Below are 21,490 nucleotides of genomic sequence, written 5' to 3' on the forward strand. Positions count from 1 at the left end.
AGCACCGCCACCAACACCACCGCCTACGGTACTATACTTACGCTATACTACCACTACTGCCACCACCACCGCCGCCGCCACCACTGCTACATTGTCGCACGGTCGCGTAGTGTGTCGCGAGGGTTGCGCCGGACTCTGTGCGGGTATGTCTGGTGGCTCTCATGGAGGCTACGAGCTCGTCGTCGTCTTCGTCGTCGTCGGTGCCGCTTAGCCCTCCGTCGGTCAGCACCATCAGGTAAGTCTGCGAGACTGCACGCTCACATTTATGTGCTATAGAGATGGTTCTTCATATAATATTGTGTAGGTACCCCTACAGTCCCGCTTGATAGTAACAATAGTATAGAATGTAAACGCGCACATATTTCAGTACCCATTAATAATATTATGATTTTATATCATGTGCAATGTGTCTGAAACTTTAGGTGTGCAGTGGTGTAATTTGTGGTCGCAGTGGACAGTGGATGTACGTTTGAATTCCATACAAAATATTTATTTTTTTATAATAAACTCATATTTAAAATGTAGATACACACAACAAATCGTAATTTCGGGAGCAAATAGTGATTGGTTCCCATTCATTTATTTAGTTTTTAGGCTTATTCGCGTCTTATGTGAGTATGTATGTGATTAAACACGTGATATTTCAAAAATAATTTATATGAAGGGGGGGGTTATAAAGTGTTAACAGTAATATTGGTGGTCATTAATAGTTTAATACTATAGAAATATAGAAGTTAAAAATATAAATCAATTTCGAATATAAAATTTAAGATACTTGTGAGCCTAATTTGAAGGGAAAAGGGGTGCTGACTTAGGTAAATCCTATATTTATATACGTCACTTCGTGTGAATGTATTTTACAGTGTAATGGTTGTGGATTAAAAACATTTTTTGTTCGACCAATGGTTAAACTTTCAACCCTTCACGCACATAATATGTATGATGCGTATTATAGGTACCTTTTGGCTATAGCCAATATTTTGTATTATCTTTAGTATAATATCATCATTGCAATGTGTTATGTTATAAATTATAATACGATAATATTATATATAGGTACAAGCTAGATGTAATAATATATGCATCGCGTGGCAGGAGGGCTCGCGATATAATTTGATTTGTGTATGTTATACCAAATAGATAGATGTTTTCCGCTCTCTGTCGATATTGCAATGCACACGATTTTAATTTGGATTTTCTATATTTTTTTTATTATTATAGCATCAAGAAAGAACCCACGTCCTTACCATCGAGTCCTACGGACAAGCTGATCGATTCAGTGATCATAAGGAACCCAGGTAAATCGCGTAGATAATAATGTTGATGATGATAATATCTAATAATAATAATAGTACTAGACACTGGTATATTATGATATTATGTATAGGTAGTAATAAGTAACAACTAATAATAAGACCAGATATATATGGTGAGCCGTTGTGATTCTATACATAATAATTATTATATAGAACATGATTATCGACTCTTTCTTCAGTCTTCACCGTCAAAACCGCGCCTGTACTTATATATATATATATATATATATATATACCTTTACCTATATAACTAATGTGCAAAACAGCGAAACACAATATTATTCGCGCAAACACCGTAAATACTATATACAAGTACCTCTATATACGTATGTACCAGTATACTATATACGTATATACCAGTATACTATATATGCATAAATAAAATGTATATGATTTGATTACACGTTAACGCGCGCGAGTTAGATTGATGATCGGCCGCGTACTATAGACGGTACGTATCGCGCGATAATACTCGCACGTATAATAATAATAACAATATATAATATTATAATCATTTCTGGTTTTTTCTTCCGCGGCTTTTTTTTCTTCTCTTAAGCAGTGTGTAATTTTAACCCCCCCCTACCCACTTTACAATCTACAGCCACTCTGCACCTATTTTGGCGTTTGTTCATCTCGTGCGCGGCCGGTAATCACCGAGCTGCGGCGGCAGATCATCAAGTACGCATTATCCGCGCAGCCACGGGCGGATCGTATAATAATTTTTGGCAAGGTGAACGCACTTTGCCGCAGCAGCGTCTGTCATCGTCGTCGTATAGTCATCAACATCGCCGCCATCACAATAATATCGTCGTAATAATAATAACACATACGCCTCCCTCGTGCATTACAAACTCGCGGCCGATAGTAATAATATACGTCTTATATATTGTAATACAATAATAAATTGTTGGGTACTCGCGCCCGGTGGACGATATTCTATAAACGTGTATGTATAATTGTATGTGCGTAAGGCGTATCTGGAAAAATATGAAAATTGTAAATGTAATATTATACAGTGCTAAATTCATTGGGCAAATCCTTTGCAGATACACTCCTATTATATATACTGCACAGACAGTCGTGCCGATTGTCGTCCGTTAGGCGTATAATATACGTATATGAGATTTTAGTTTCCGTGAATCGTCGGCAAATTTACACGGTACAAACATCGGCAAACATAATTTACGAAATCAGTGGCATAAAGTTTTCGCTCGTTCACCCGCCGTCACCGAAAGGCCCATATTCAGACGCACTAACACGCACGAAAACGTTTTATCCCTGGTCCCTGGCATTTGTTCTGCCGCCGTGCCGACTATAGCTCACGCGATAATATGAACATGTTTGGTACCCCTGTGGGTATTTCCAATACAAACGCCATAAAGTGCAGCACACTGCATAAGTATGCCTAGGCGTAATATGCCCCTTGTGATGCCAGACGTGTTTTTTTTCGAATTTGAATTCGCCATTTTGCGAAATTGACCGCTGAAACAGCAATTCGCACCCCACACATATTTTATGATGTACCTACATAACATGACAATGACGCGTCCTTGTAACAATACGAATATGCGTTATATATATTATGCAGCATCACTGTGATCAACATGATACTCCACACTCGACTATAATGAATAATTATATGAACAGTCATTTAAATGTTTGTGGGATGCACTAATAGATATTTCTGAAAGATTTGATGTAAATATTGAGGTACCTATCGACAAATTTTGAAAAGAAATGAAAAACTTTTGAAAATATTTTACTTAAAAGACAGTGGAAGATAGTGCTTACAGATATACTTCTACCACTGGACGGGTAATATTGGTGCGTACGTAAGTGTATAGTATAGAGTACTCTAAAGTATCAAAAAATGCAAAAAATTGGTCCACTGAAATCGTGGTTCAAACTCGATACATTCTATACTAAAATACATAGTCTTATCGCATTGATAATAATAATTATTGTTATTAAAACCAATAGCAACCATTTATAATCAAAAATAATTATAAGATTAATCTCAAAATCCCTGTTTGAGAACATCTCCAGGTTGAACCTCTTATTTACCTTTTTCGATACAAAATGTAACCTATAACTTCTTCCTCAAGGTCTAATCTATCTCTGTAGCACATTTCATTGCAATCTGATGAATGGTTTAGGAATGCATAAAGGAAACACATATGCATAAAGTGCATGCATAGGTATGTGTGACGAATGCATAAAGGACACAGTCAGTCGCAAACATGTCTTGTCTTTTATATACCTAATAATAATATAAATATAGATTATCAAAAATTACTTAATATTAGCTCCAAATTATTAAAAGCAGAAATTAAGGTAGCAAATAACTTTTTTTATAAGAAACACGGGAACTTCATGAACTAATAAAAGTTTGAAATGAATAGTATTACCAAATTTAAGAAAAATATAAAAGAAGCATTTATACTCACCGTTATTACAGTTACTAGGTACTTACTTGTGAACGATCTTCCTGGATTCGATCGTCTATGGGGCAAAATATTTTTGGTAACTTGACTTTATCAAACATTAAACAATACATTCTAAAAGATTTAAATAAAGAAATAATATTTGATACATTTTCTAACAAAATCTAGAAAATTAAGATTATGAAAAACATTTTATTATTATTATTTTTATAAATTTAACATAATATTATATTTAGTATCTACTTAATGGATCGATTGTATTTTAGTATTTAAATGACAAATAATAATTAACAAAATATATTGTTATTAATTAAAAAATTAATTATTTTTATATTATCATCCTATTCAGTAAATTTAAGGTATGAAATATTTCTTGGGCTATAGGGCCTATAGTATAGGTTATAGCCACCTGCGTATTACACCTTTAAATACGCCTCTGATAATGCTGCAGACCGATCGAAACTGTTTTTAAATGTCAAAAGTTACAAGTCTGAAGTTCAATATATATATTATACATAATATATTGCACCGTAAAATCAATACGTTTACGTGTGGTACTGAGGTGCAAGTACCTACATAATAATATATACGAGTATAAACCGATTATAAGATGTGTTGCAGTATTAATATCATAATGTTAAGTAGTTCGCACGTCAAAATAGGTCGCTTATTCGGTTTCCAAACGCGCCGAACAACAGCTAGGACGCTAGGTAACGATTAAGATTCACTTTATAATTTAACAAATTAAAAATGTTAATAACTTGTTTCAATATAGTCATAATAGGATACTAATCCCGCGTTTAAATTTGATAATAGATCAATTCACTCTCATATTAAAATTAACAAAGTTTAATTGATTACTCTGGTTATCTATCGTCTCCCAATTTCTTAAGTAACTGCAGAGAAGTTGACATAATATTATGCCATAATTATGCCATAATACATCATAATATTATTATGATGTATTGATGAAATTATGAGAAATTATCACATAGGACAATTTTGGATTTTTATAATTTTGTTTTTATTATGTTCATGGTACTAAGTGTCTACTAGTCGTGTGCAAGCGTAATTTTATAAATTATTAAAATCATATTATTTTTTTTTTCAAGCTGATGAATATGTTTTTATATGTTTATTGTATATATACTTAAAGTATGTACCTATCATATAATTATGGTAATTTTAAAATAATTTTAAACTCGTTTCAATAAAAGTATTTTAACATACTTTATAATTTACATTAGTTTTGATAAAGTTCACTTTATATTTCAAAAATATATAATACTGATTTTTTGATATCTTAATAGTTATAAATAGTACATTAACTATAAAGTCAATAATAAAATAATATAATTACTTTTGTTGATTAAATTTGTTAAAATTAGAATCTTGTTTTCATTGCTGAGTAACTGTTTAAAATATTAAATCATATTAAAAATAAATAAATTAGTTTATTGAGAAATATTATACATTTTCAATAATTGTGACAGTAAAATAAAATTGTATGGCAAACGTCATATTATGAATAAAACATTTTGTATTCAATTTGATCAATAATTCACATTTCATAATATATGACTTTTGTAAACGAACGTGTGTAATATTATAGAAAATTCAATTTCCCAGATTCTTTTGTTAGTTCTACATAATAATATAACAAGTAGATACCTAATTTAAATTGTATAACAAAAATTTGCGCATAAAAGCAATTTTTCTTTTAACTTTAAAAATAACTGAAATCGTTAAATTTGTTACCGACAGTTAAAAACAATAAATTATTTTTGAGTAATTAAGATAGTTTATGTGGCTTTTGCTTGTCTAAGTGAATATATAATATTATTCCGGGTACGAATACGTCGCGGTAAAATATTGGTTATTTAATATTCTAATTAAATGATAATTTATACAAGAAAATGTAGGTACCTAGTGAAAACAAATTACTAAGTATTTTATGAAAACAACATTTCGAGTTTCCGGACGGGTAACTAGAGTTTCGCATTGTAAAACATAATATAATAGGGCCGCAAACAGTTTCGCGGTTGTTAAAATATAATACTAAAATTCGGGAATGAATTAGTTTGTACATTACATATGCATATTATACTCACTGATGCTTACATAGTACCAGTACTGCACACACACACACACACACACACACACACACACACACACTGTATGATTAGACAATTTTTATTCTTCGTTGATTATGAAGTTGTAGCAACGTGGGAGAGATTCTGTTGAAAGCCAAGTTATTGTAGGTACACGACTTTAAATAATAATGGTCTTGAAGGTGTGGTGAATCAAATGCATTGTTTCGGAAATTGTATATATTATATCAGCTGGCATGGATCATAATGATTATATATTTTAAAACGTCTGTTTTGTTTAAAATACTTTCATGCTTATAAATGATTGCGATTTTAAAATAAAAATAAACCTAAAGTCATGATTGAAAATTGTGTGCGTTTTTTCGTACGTTTATCTATTACACGCGTAATAAAAATAGTACCTAAGTCGTGTGATATTATGTAACTAGCAACTCGTTTATGTTTTAGATTGATACAAATATACAATTATTACCGCATTTAAATATTTTAAAGGCAATCATACAATTTAGTTTATTTAAGAAATCACGCAAAAATACTAAATATAAATAGTATATCTACCTAACTATATGTGATTCTTTGTATTTTTGTCATTTAAATAATAGGATGAGACACTAACATACAAATGAAAATCATTTTTATAAGTAATATATTTTTTATGCCTGATCACGTGAACATTTCGTTTTATCATATTAAAATAAAATAATGGAAACATTCAACTCAAAAATTAAAATTCCCATTCTTGAAATAATAATTTACGATTGCACGATATAATATTTATTAAATCGAATTTTCAGGATTCAATGGTTTCATTAAGCAAACTAACAATGTCAATTTTATGGAGTATAATTTAATATGCTAGTTGATTTAATATTAATATTATTATTTGAGTAGTATTCACAATTCACTTATTAGTTTATTAGATATTGTTCATTATATAAAACAATTATTCAAACGTAAATAAGCAGTACCTATTTAAATATATTTATTTAGGTAATTTTAGTTCAAAAATACTATATTTAGATATATTTATTTAATTCTTTAATAATTAAAATTTAATCTATTATAATATACCTACATATTGGCTATATCTACTATATGAGCTACCCCGCACGAACTTAATACATATATTTTTTAAACATATTCTTAGTAAAACTAGATGTGTAAAATTACATTAATATTAGGTACCTATTATTTAATATTTATAACCATCAATACAATATGTCACGATAATTAAAAATTCTAAAAGCACTATGATACAATACATATATCAGTTTAGATTTATGGACTTGGAGCCTCAAATCATTCGAAGAACACTCAGAAATTAAAATCTACTCAAACTTATTGGTTCTTACTTATCATATTATACTAATGTACTTATGTGTGAAATTATTTAAATATGCTTTATTTTAAAGCTATATTTTTTTAACCTCAAATCTTATAATTTAGATATTTTTTAATTAACGTTCAACATTTAATACTTTTTAATGTATACAAAATTACATAAATAGTTTATACAAGATCAATATTTAATATAATAATAAGCCGATAATATTATAGATTACTAATATGGTTTATACTTTATACCTAATCAGAAATATAACAACGTCAAACGTCAATATAAATTTTGCATTACCTATAGGTACCATTTTCTTTAATATTCATGCATCACTGAATTCACGTAATCATTTCAAGCAGGCTTATCTCATTATTAGCACTTACTTGGGTTCCTACTATTAACTTTTCTCTTAACACATAATCTATTGTGTAAAATATATACACATAAATTATGCATATTATAATAAAATTATTATAAATTAAAACTAAAAGCAATATACCTTTGTAGCTACGTAGTATTATTTGAGGACGAAACACCTTAAGTCATAGAATATTTAATAGGTACAATTAATTAATTTTAATAATCCCATAATTGATTAATTTGATTATATTAGTTAACTGACCTGAAGTCTTCGTGTACACACCTAGGTACCGTTTATATACATAACTACTGACAAAAATGTTTTAGCATTTCATTTAAAAAACACCAAATTTTGAAGAGTAGTATATGTCTATGTGACTGTGGGTATTTTTATCGCTGTTGGATTACTTGCATTTGGGAATTTGGAAATCCATACATGATATATGTTATGAAGTGTAGTTGGTTAAAAAGTGTCCTATATATTAATCTAATAGCAACATTTTAGTTACTTTATATTACTAAATATATCGTATTTTAAAGAGAAATAAGATGACTCCAAAATAAATTATCGTTATTCAAATAAACAACCACAAATGAGAAGAGTTTTAAAAATGTTGTATGTTTTCATACATTTTAAACTTCTACGATTATTTATAATCCTCAGATTATTTTGTAAGTTTATAATTAAAAATAATTGATAAAGTATATTTAGGAAGGAGTTTGTTGTATACATTTACTAAATACGATAAATAAATAATGTATATACTTTCACTGACAGTATATAATTAAAAAAATATATATAATAATTATATTTAAATAAAATTTTGTATTGATGAAAAAATAAAATGAAAGTTTATTATTAAGATCACATATTAATTTGCAATTCATACCAAATATTAACAGCCGAAGTTATTTTGTAAATAACATTTAAATTGAATGCGAGTAATTATGAGCTGGCCAAGTTGAGGGGTTGAATAATATTGACGAGCTACGAAGTATGTGAGTATTGAACGTTATTCTGAAATCTGAACGAGATTCAAAAATTACCGAGAAACTAATGAAATGGGTTGTAATGAAAATCGTATTAAATTGATTTCTATGTCAAATAGGTATATAGTATTTAATATTTATAATGTACTGGCTGTATACACGACTCAAGAAAAAATGAACAAACATAAAACATGGTGCTATTTTGGTGCAGTATCTTGGTTTTAGTGTATACCTACCTATCACATTTCACGAGGAAATTGGCATCAGTGTACTTCGGTATGTGAACTAATTCGACCGAAATGGGCAATTTACCTGTAGTGGATTGGATATAGCACTTAGTATATTTTCGAACAAGGTTTAAATTACTCTAAACTTTTCTGATATCTTTAAGAACAATCTCTGAAACTTTCGTCAAAATCGGTTTGAGTAGATTTTGTGTCCATAAGTTACAAATATAAGGATATTACCTTTTGTTGCACATTTGAATAACAAACAATAATTTTAATATCATTTACCTATTATTTTATTAAATTATTAAATCTTCGTGATCAAAAACGAAATTAATGTAGAGATATCAGCCTGTAGAGGTTGAAAAAGAAGCTAAAAACACCCTTCAAGTCTCAAAGAATACCAACTGAAATTACTTTAACTGAAATCGGTCCTGTACTTTGTAGTTTCTGAGATTATCTATTGATAAAAAAACTAATTGCACATTTATATGTACAGAATAATGTATTATGCATTATCTATTAAATTTTGAAACAATCGTTTGCATAATTGCATATATATATATATACATTTTATTACGAATAAGATTAAAACTGTAATTCTAACTAATCTTAAACACATTTTATGTGGGTGCTTGAAACGTAGTATTTTGAATAATTTGGTTTCATGCATTATAGAATGTAAAATATATTTAAGATATTGATATTAGTGAATTGATAATTTTAGTATTTCATGAATTTATAAGTCTGTTTGTACTTTTCAGAGATAGAAAAGGGTCTTGTTGACCATTTTCCGCTGTTTTCAGTGTACCTATTGGAGATGTTAACGATTAAAGCTTAGGTTCACCATATGCTGTGATGTCGGTAAATTAGCGCTATTAACTATAATAAATTTCTAGTCGGTAGGTGTTATGGGGAGAGGGCTAATTTCCTCTGAAATATGGACGTATTTTAACACTTAATATTGTAATTTATAAATCTCTCGGTGTTCAATACATTTTTACTCCCTCTAAAATGTTAGTACCTAGATTTTGTCCATTGATTTTCACAATATATTTATTATTATTTTAATAGTGATGTTCGACTTTTATAGTAATATGGGGCATGTGCCTATGTTATATGTAATTGCTCATCGTTACACTTTTTTCATTTGAGTTTTGACTTTTAAGTTTGTTGTTATGACAGGAGTGGTAAAAATATGAGAGTTGGACGTAGGGTTGTGGTATTTAGTACACATGCAAGTTTTGCTACATTTTCTGTTTTTAATTTCGTTTGATTTGGCATTGGTTCGAAATTCATATATAATATAAGTTATTTAAGGTCATTTGTTTTCATTTTTACTTAAAATAACGGTTGGATAATATTGTGTATACATTTTTATGACATATCTATCTGTGGTGAAAATACATTAAAGTTGATTTTATTATCATGCAATTGTACCTATTTGAAGAAATGTTATTTTTTAAATGTTTTTATTAATAAATAATATAATGTTAATGTTTTATATAAATACATATTTTGTATGTATGTCTTACATCGTTTTAAAAAGAAAGAAGAATCCAAAAATATTAATCATATAGTAGGAACTAAAAAAAAATTTATTTTATCTTCTTTTTTAAATTATTATACAAACCTCAACTTCCTATATATTTTTAAAATGTATGAAAATAAATCCCGTTACTATATTGTTCATAATTTTCCTTTTTCCAAAGCTGTACATTTTGTATTATTATTTTTAAGTTTTTATATAATGCCTGTTATACGTGTTTATAGTATCTGTCACTGCTTTCATTTCCATAGTTACCAATATCATTGTCAATTTGATATGAATATTATTCAACAATAATACCTTTATTTTTCAAGGCTTTAAACTCGTGTTAAAGCCTTAAAGGTATTACTTTTATATTACTTTTGTTCAATATTTTGGATAATAAATAAATAAAATCTTCTTGGTAGGTACATTATGTTATATCGCAGTCAACTATTTATAATATTGTTATTCAACATGTATACAACATACCGTTTCAGTATCCATTACAATTTTGGGGGGCTAACATTATTAACATCAATGTGAGGGGGGGGTTGATCCTACACAACTAAAAAAGGAGGGGGCTTGACGGACTTTTGGTTGGGCTAAGCCCCATCAAGCCCGCTTATTCATAATAGATCTCTAGCTTGGTTTCAATAAATCGAAAGCATATATAGAATAATGTGTAACTTCTACAACTTCTGAGCCATAAGTGATAACGATCACGACGTTATTAATGAGATGTTGTTGATAATATAGCCTTTGGCGTCATACACGATAATACTTATCAAGTTTCCATTATTATTATTTAATTTTTTTTTTATAAATTACTTCCATTTTTTTGAGGATTTCTATAATACTATAATTTTATTCAAACAATACCATAATATTATTATTGTTACACTATACCTATAGGAATATAGTGAAATTTGTATAATATTTCCGTTAGTTCAGAGTTTTGACGATTCTGTGCAATACTTACAAATCTGAATCATGGTAAAAATGTAATGCATAGACGGAGCTCTCGTTGTGTGTCCTAAAAATCCGAGACGATGCTACTGTGAGTACTTCCATCGATTCAGCCTAGCAGACTGTAGCCGTTTGAAATAAGTAGACAATGTGCAAATAACATGCAGACTCCCCACAATAGACTTTTTTTAAACACTTAGTACGTTGTTCGTAATTAATATCGTGCGCACCATGGACGCGTTCGTCACTTTGTTACTGAAAGCATGAGAAGAATACATTTGTGTGGCATAACATAATATTATAATTTTTAACCACCCTGAAATGCTAAATTAAACGCTCTGTTATTAAAAATCGACTGTGCGAACAGCGAGCAGTGGACACGCGTACGTCGTCGGCGATTGTTGGCTCGTCGTTCGACTTTCTGACTGTTACCGTTCCGCCGTAATTCAATGCCACTGCATCGAGCTGGACTGTATCGTCCGCCGACTGATATTTGACACACAACACGATAGCTTATATAACAATGTATTCGTCCACAGCCAAAATCTATAAAGATCCACGGCGGTCATTGGCCCAGAGCGAAGGGATCCGTTTTTTATTTGGACGTGGCGCAGCTGGGCCCTACAGTTTTGCAGCTACCCACGTGAGACGACGTCGCGTCGTGCACGTTTCCGGTTTCTCGAACTTTTCTTTGGGTCGACGACCGCCGTGTTGAAGCAGAGGTGATGCAGTCACTGCAGTGTGAGGCCTAATGTCCGGTTTCGCGAACGGCTGTCTGCATCGTCGGTGTCACGGCGGTCGGTATGATTACTCGGTACAGGACTTCTCGGTCTTGTGATTTTCAATCACTTTATATATCCACGCGCTTACTTTATCCATTAAACATGCTGCAGTTCCGTTGTAGTTCCTTTTACTATGAGAATTTGTCATCACATCTGGCCTGTCTAAAACGACTGGTGAATACTGAAAGCTTTTCACCCGCTTTAACAATTTAACACTCTACAGTAGTGTAGATCCGTCGTGGTTCTGCGTATACATACCATTAAGCGTTTACCAATTGCAGGTTGCATATTAATTATTAGTGATTAGAAAAATAATCGAATATTTAAAATTATTTTTAAATTTGGTTGTTGAACTGATTTGTTTAATTATACAGACTAATATTTACACAGTGTTATGTAACATGTAACGAAAATGTATTTCAAAATATTAAGGCAGTTTGTTTTTAATATAACTACGTTTAACTTTATATAATATGTCATGAATCATGATATAAATTAAAAAGCATTATTCCTATAGTATCTAATTTCGGTTTTTTCTGGTTTTGTACAGTTTTGTTGTTGAACTTATTATTTTTAAATGATTAATTTTGTATCATAAGACTAGTATAAAACGTTAAATAAACATTAGGTACTAACCTATACTATAATATTATATAAAAAAAATTTGAATATTATTGTTTAATGATAGTTTAAATATTAAATGATAAAGAAGATCAAACATTATGAACATATTATTATGTATATTATATACCTAGTATAAAGTATATTTATACACTCATAAAGTTATGTAGTATAATATAATATGGGTATCCTGAAATACATAATTGAGCTTTAAAGAATGTTAACTATTGAATAGTTATAAAAATACGTTCGTAATTTTAATGAGTTTATATATTTCTACCGTTATGAGTTCTATTATAATACTATATTAGTATATGATATACAGTACTACAGTAGGCATAGCTAATGCAATTCAGTAATTGGATAACACTAATTTTTTTAAAAATGAAATAATAACAAATAATTCAAAACATAAGATTTTTTGTATATTTGTCACTCTTAATTTGTACAGCACACCAAGTTGATTGAAAAAGTCACTGAATACCTAACTCGTTTCAGCTATAATTACATTATTTAACACGTCCGTTTTAAATAGTTATGTAAATTATTATAATCCATAATATAAACACTAAACTTTTTACTTGAATATTCGTGTGTAATTGCTAGGAGAAATGAGTGGAAGGTACCAAAAATATTTTCTTTCGGAACCAAAACTGGTTTATTATTTAAGTTTAAAAAATATCATACCAGTATACGAGTTTGTTTTCCAGACACAACCGGTTTACGGAATAACCATTAATAAAAAAAACATAATTTATTTCATTTTCATTATTTTAATTCGTCTTGAACTCTTTTGACCTTTTTTCTTTGGTCGTTTTTCGGAGTTGCTTATTTCGTGACTGCGTCCATACGGCATTATTATTTCGCTGCACATACCACGTATACCTCGATGACTATTGTACAGTACCTACCTGGTACCTAATAATATCGATACCGCTGTTTAACTAGTATGGTCTGTAAAGTGCAGCGGGCGCGCGCACTGCAGAATGTTAGGAAAAAGATTACTGAGCATGAGTGCACAAAATAATATTTTCGAGATTTCTACAGCCTGCACTTATGTGTCATGTACTCATGTGTGTTTAAGAGTTGAAAAATTTAGAGGTGTGGCAGATTTCGTCGTAACATTTTTTCTATAATTATTATCATTATTACAAATATGAGAAAAATCAACGATGAACTACAATATAATGTGTTATGATAGAAAATTGCAAAATTAAATGAAAAATAAATATACAATCATTACGCTTTTGAAATTTACCGGGAGCACATAGAAATTTCAATCTTTTGTTAATATTAGGCAGTCAGGTGCTTATTATAATATAATTAATTAAAATAAATGTTGTGGTATCAATAAATTGACCGTAAAACACTGTAAAATGTGTTTCAAGGTGCGCATGGCTTATACGGTAATTAGCTCATTGAAAATACAATTTAAATTGTTATACCCCTGCAGTACGCCTGTACGCCACTGCGGTCGATACTCCATATTATACCTACTGGTATTTCGCATTGAAAAGTTCCTATAGCCTTGCCGACTTAGCATCTCGTTTGTTGGGCACACGCGAGGCTTGTTATATACTTATATGCATATACTTCATAATATATTATAATACATTATAATATCAACTATGCGTCTATGCGTATAACGAAGCGGTTTACACCATGACTATAGTTTAATATATTATTTATAGATACTATTTATAGCTGCGAGGTGAAAAGACCAATAACTACGTGTGACTAGTCGTTAGATAATCATAATTCGTATATATTAGAACATTCTTCAGAGTACCACCGCGGGGAGAGATGACCGGTGTGGCGGTGTGTATAATATTTAGTTACATCGTCGCGGCATCGCATCACTGAAAGCATCTATAGTCGTACACACTACAACTAAAAACGTATCATAATATATCGGATACCTATGAACTTGTTATTTTTTCTTTTAATACCAAAAACGCTCGTCACCGTATGGCGTCTGGGAGGGGGGGGGGAGGAAATATGCCAAAATGGCCTCAGTAGTAGGTACCATTTTAATATACCACTTCATACTTATATGCGAACGTTTTTATAAATGGTAAGACGCCAAGACATGCACTTTTGTACCGACTGCATGACGCCAAGCCGTTCTGTATATTTTTCGTTCGACGCTATTGTTTTTGATCTGCATTCCAAACAAAAGATCTATTGATTTGGTAGACTTAAATAATTGACGTTTGTGTTGAATAGGTTTTTTTTTTACAAATTAGTCGAACTTGTTCGTGTCGGTTATAATTTTATGTCAACAGCTGTGGCGCTGAGGCTAATTTAGGATAACCTGTGTATAGTGTGTATCCCTCTAGACAAAACTGCAATATAATATACAATATATACATGACTGCAGTCACGCGTAAGAGTGGCTATATTTTGTATTATTTTCATGGTGAAGTCATATTATAAGGCAAACCGTTTTGGGAAATCTACCTACAAGCAAAATACAATAATAATAATTTATAATTCAGCTGTAGTCTACTCGTATAGTGAGTACCTACATCAATATTTTACAGTACCTATATATATATGCATATAGCCATAATATAACCATATAGGTTGGTACGTATAGATAGTACTAAATAGTAAATACATTAATTTTCATTGCAATGGATATATTATATATGCATGTATACCCACCCTTTTCAATTATTCAAATTTCTTATGGACTATTCGTTTCGTTTTAACAGTAAATGTACTGCTGTATTTTGAAAAGTATCAAAACCTACAACTTCATATCTTGTTATAGTAACAATATGCCATATACATACTATACATATGTTAGACAAAAAAAGTTACACACTAATTATACATAACATATAAACCACGTTTAAAAGTCTGTGTTTAAATTTATGCTTATCCTAATTTAACTTTGATGTACTTTACGAATTAAACATTATAAATTATATTTTGAAGGATTTTGATGAGCCACTGTGGTTACATTAACTTTTAATTAAACATAAAACGCGTTGTTATCGCATATATACTGCATGCCAAAAGTACTTTACAGGAAATATACGTATTCTTAATTATAAACAAATAGGTACCGCCAAGTCGCTTGAAAAGTCCTTTCGAGTGACACCCGTCCATTATTCCATCCGACGCAGTGTATATTGTATAATTTGTATATTATAATGTTTTTATTTTATGTCATCAAACGCAGCTACCAAAGAAATAAACATAAAATACCAAAACGATAAATGTTTAAATGAACAACTAAATTTTTTTTATTCAATATTAAACTTAGCAAAGTGTGTTTCGACGTAATATACTTTGGAAAATTGATTACGTTACCGATATTTTTGAATATATTAAAAAATTAAATTAAAAAATGTAGTTTTATTTTACGACATTTGGTTGTCAGAAATTCTCATTTTAAATATTTTAATAAAAATATCTTCTTACATGTTTATAATATTATAGGCATATTGTATAAATTATTATGGAACCTATTGGAAATTTCTTTGTCGGAAACAATATTTTAATTCGTTAAAGTTTTACCTGCATTTCAAACACGTTGTCAATTTCTATACATTTTTTTTTTCAATAATTATTACGATTATCAAGTTTTACATTTATACATCACTATCTAGCCTGCAGATTCTGCAGTCTGCAGCACACGTTTTGTCATATTTATAATATAATTTATGGACTTGGTTTGCTCTGCATATAATTATTTGTAAGGAACCAATAAACTGCGAAGAAAAACTAGTTTGCCGGTATAGACGGTATTATTGGAGGCATTTGCACGTAACATTTGTAAGTTTGGTATAAGATAACGCAAATAATTGCTGCTAATTTAACTATTTACCTCTCATAGATAAAAAACTATGTCGTATAAAATAAATTATTACACTACTATTAATCAACAATCAACACAACATTGACTAAGTCCGGTATTTTTGTACATGATTCGCCAAAAGTTCTAAGATCTATATATTATTGTTTAGGTTGTGTAAATGGAAATAGTAAACGTGTGACGTGTCGCAATATTGTATTTTAAATTTGTAATGTGATTCAATAAGACTTAACAAAAGCTTACGGATTTTTTAATATCTATACATTATTGACAAACACCGAGTTAATTTAAAAGTGTCCAAGAAGTAAGAACATCAAAATATATCCATATATATAATATTATAGTCATGTCTGTAATTATATAACGCAGAGATATTTGAAACAATTATGAGATAGTGATACATGAAACTATATAATTTATCTGTATTTACACAAACAAATTATATTTATGATCCTTCAAAATCCTATTGGGATAATAAGTAATGATATTAAAATGTGGTCATTAAGTTTTCGTTGAAAGATTTTGAAACCTGTTTCGTATAATTAGTAATTTTGTGTAAATTAAAAATATAATGTAATATGCTTCTTCAAAACGTAATGATTTAAATATTTTATTTGTCAGCATTTTAATACTCAAAAGTGATGGTAGAATATTATATAGACTGGCGTTGTGCCTTGCTCTATTTAACAATAGAACAAAAAACAAAAATACCTTTAAGATAAAACAAATAAAAATATGAATCTTTTAAATAAATCACTAACGTAAATACGACGGAAACAGTGAACAAAAATTAATATATTTTATTTACACGATATTTTATGTGGACAATTGTAACAAAAAATTGAGTTTTAAAATACATATTTTATTCAGATTTGAGTTATACTGTTAAGAATAAGAAATATCGAAACTAAAAATAGAATTTATTAAAAAATAAATATATTTACATTTTACACTACAATATTTTTCTAAAAAAAATAAATATTCCTGATAAAACATTTTTCAATGTGCAAGGTAAAATAAAAACAATATAATCATAAAATAATTTTGTACTAAAAAAAAACTGCATTTTCTTTATTATGTTTGATTCCCCACAAAAATAAGAATATAAAAAAAACTTAGATGCTTGTCGTCGACTGATTAGTATTTTAGTAATCATATAAAAGTGTACAACTGATATAAATTTATCATTGCAGATACTGCATTTGTGATTGTAAATATGTTCAGCAGTACGCATTTTAAGATTAAGTAAATATTAAGGCGATTGTAAGGCTAAAATTTATCAGAATAGCGCTGGCTCGGTGTTTCACTAAAAAGAAAGGTCCCCGCAAACTATAAATTAACGTCGTTTAATATTGTTCTTCGGAACTCGTATTTTTCGTTGGAAACAATCCGAAAAAGAATTTTTCGAAACTACGGTCCATAAGTCGTGTTGTCACAATTTCCTTTTCTTTTTTTTAACAATTGCAGCTTTCTACATTATACTTTAGCAAACACTCGTGCTGTGTACAATTTATATACCCTAATTGATTTATACGAAAGTCTTGAGAGCCAAAAATACCGAATTTCTAAGTGTTTTTTTTTTTGTATCAACGATTAATGATTATACATTTAAACATTTCTACTTTACGGTGACGACGGAGGAGGATCTGTAACAATAAGTAATAACATGCGTTACTACGTCGTTTCGTCGAATGGAACAATTAAAATAATAACATCGGTGAAATGTGGATAAGCGCATCGAATAAATCATACATGAACGGTGCAAAATCGGTTGTTTAATATTTTTATTGCGAGATAAAAACCGAGAAGTCGACTCAAAATAAATTCTAAAGTAGGGTTTTGGTACAAACTTTTCGGGAGCGCGCGTGTAGGTGATTTCACATGTAACTGTGATAACGGGAACCATGATTTCTGGCAAAATATTATTTTTTTGATTTATGGTATTTTTATAATGTGATCTGAATGATAAGTGGTAACTAGTTTAACGTTTGATAACGGAGAAGTTCGGATTGTCTGTTTGCTAAACGAAGCTGTAAACGTTTGCAAACATATTATTGCAAGCGCCTTGATCCAGTGTTTGGTCTGTTTAATTAGTTCTAGTAACCGGAACCGTGGTATATATTTGCAGTTATCGTTATCATTATTCATTGTGTTACTATCACGACTCATCATGAGGAAATGTTTTGCAGAACGAACGCAAACGTTTGAAACGTTGAAAACGTAGAAATTCGCGAGCGCTTGGTTTAGTGCGGTATTTTGTTTAACCGTTGTCGTGGTGTAAGACATAAAAAAAAATTAATCATGAAAGTGAAGATAAGTGACACTTCAAATATAATATAAAATATCCTAGACTGATGAACCCATCTTCGCTCAGAAATTTTTCGTATACAATGATATTTTATCATTTAATTCAAATTTAATACCATCCATTATACAGCGACCCACTTGTAACCTACTGTACAGCAGAGCGACATCCACTAAACCGATTTTTTTTATTTTACTTATAAGTTAAATAATTTTAGGATTTTGGGCACCCCATGAAAATTAGAGAACCCGGTGCCAATATCTACAGTAACAAAATCTTTTTCATTCGTTACATATCTACATAGGTACATACAAACATATATAGACATAGGTATCCACAAAGTCAACCTGCATATAATTTATAGGAACTATAAACATTTAAAATTTAACAGTTATAAATCGACGTTTATATGACACATTGTACCCATGATCAATAAAACTTAAATAAATAATAATAATAATATCGATAAAAAAAAACAATAAATGTAAATATGAAATGTATAATATAACGTACCTACCTATAGTGTAAGCGTATACAATTTTTATATTTTATGTGTGATCTGCAGATCATCACATGTGGATAACAACATTTATACATAAACATAAAATAAACTGAAAAAGGCAAAAATTTCAATAATATCTTTAAATAGCAGAAAAAGATTTTAATGATGATTAATATTATATTATGTCTAATAAATTATTATATAAATATTTAGTGAATATTTCAAGTATCTATAAGTATCAAGTAACGATAACGGCAATAGTATAAACAAAAACAACCACGATTTTGGTTACTAGAAAGAAAAAGACCAAACGCCGGAACATGGCGTTTGCAATGTTTGCAAACGTTTACGGCTTCGTTAATCGTTTAGCAACCGGACGTTCCGAATGTCTCCGTTATCAAACGTTTGCAACGTTTGCCGCTCCTGAATTTCCTCCATGACTTTGTATGTCTTAGACCGCGACCACGGTTAAAAAAAATACCGCCCGCCAAGCCAAGCGCTCACGAATTTCTACCTTTTCAGCGTTTGTTCTGCAAAACGTTTTCCGCTATGGAATTTCTTCTAGACACGATTTAAGATATACAGCCATACAGGTTACTCAACGAAACTTATATTTTGGTGCGCTTAAAATTAACGATCTTGTCATAGCAAGAATAACAGTTAGTGCTTTTGCATTATAGTGATTTCTCTTGGTACTACAAAATATATCAATATAGATATACAATATTATGTATTGGAGCGCTAGTAGTTATTCTCACATAGTTGATCAGCTGTTAGAAATCAACATTTAAGCGCACCACTTTTGTTGTGTATGTACATAGGGTCGTTGAGTAACCTGTATATGATAAATCGTGCTTCTAGAGTAGGATTAGTTCTATTTTCACGTATATGGTATTTACTTATGAACATTAGGTACCTATACCCGCATACCGCACATACTAACCCAATGATTAAAGGCGGGTTCACAACAGTTGTGCCCAGTTTACTGCCCGTGTCGTGTCGTGTCGTGTCGTGTAAAATCCTTTTTTCTGATTGGTTCACCAAAATGTGATAATAAAATATGATCGTGTCGACCAACACGATACCACGATTACCGCGAAGTTGAATTAATTCAACTTTTGATCGTGCTGGTCACAATGTTCACGCCTTGGTAGATTTGTTTACTGTTATCTTATATATCTAATACCTATGGTATCTATTATATTTTGATTAGATACTAAGATACCAAGTTGGTATCGTCCTGATTCGGAATATCCCCGAAGAACGAATTGAATTCACAATTCACACGACACGACACGACACGGGTAGTTGTGAAGCCGCCTTTAGCCAATCATTGTGTCAAATTTTTTTTTTCGAAAATCGCTGTTAAACCTTTCATGGATATTGAAACTTTTGCTTACTAGGTTATAACAATTCACATTATAGTGTAAAGTTTCCTTGAATACACATTAAGTGCAAAATTCTACAAGGGTCTAAATTCATGGTACGCGACCGTGGTTTTAGCTTTAAGCATTGCCAACGTGATCACCGTATACCGCGTAATATAATACCGCGAGACACCCTCCAGCACATAACCTCGATATTGTCTGTCACTCAGATACTCAATCGTAAAAAAATTTCATACAATTTCAATCGCTGACCGTTTTTTCACAAGCCGTTCGATTATTGATATCATAAATCAAGCCATTCTCGTGTCACCCTCCGGGAGTGCTAATAATAAGTCATAGTAGTTGTGTGCAACCATGGATGAACATTCCAGTAAAGCGAGTCTTGTACGAATATTTGCGATCCCCATCATCACCTTCGACACTTTCCGAATAAGATTACACGTCAGCCATCTCATCAAGATTGAAGACACAAGGTGCGCACAATTTCATCGTTCACCGATATTAATCACAGGTGACCATTTTTGAAAATTAACTGTAGATAAGTTTAATTTGTGTGTGTACACATGTTTATAATATAGGCAGTATAGCCGTGTAGGGTATTAAAATCCAAGTAACACTCCTTGGAAAAATACGGACTACAGACGCCGACGACTAACAAATAAGACAATTTTTAGTACCTATATATAATAACGTATACAAATATACAATACAATAAGAACTATAAACTATTATTGTGATTTATTATTTTTGTCCTGTATAATATGCTAGACTTGCATTTTGCAGTG

At 30.4% G+C, this 21,490-nt stretch overlaps 1 protein-coding gene across 2 annotated transcripts in view; it reads left to right on the top strand.

The window, feature by feature from the left end:
* LOC100161053 (ecdysone-induced protein 78C) overlaps positions 1-21,490 on the top strand; it is a 67,613-nt gene continuing 46,123 nt past the window's right edge. The window contains exons 1-2 of one of the 2 annotated variants that reach the window (XM_008184630.3): positions 1-235; positions 1,222-1,298. In XM_008184630.3, the coding sequence (XP_008182852.1) occupies positions 162-235; positions 1,222-1,298 (151 nt within the window). In that variant the 5' untranslated portion in view covers positions 1-161. Of the gene's footprint in view, positions 236-1,221; positions 1,299-20,104; positions 21,217-21,490 lie in introns of those variants that run through there. The other variant, XM_016804187.2, reaches the window with a different exon arrangement.

Source organism: Acyrthosiphon pisum, chromosome A3 (genome assembly GCF_005508785.2).
Source record: "Acyrthosiphon pisum isolate AL4f chromosome A3, pea_aphid_22Mar2018_4r6ur, whole genome shotgun sequence".
Classification (NCBI taxonomy): Eukaryota; Metazoa; Arthropoda; class Insecta; order Hemiptera; family Aphididae; genus Acyrthosiphon; species Acyrthosiphon pisum.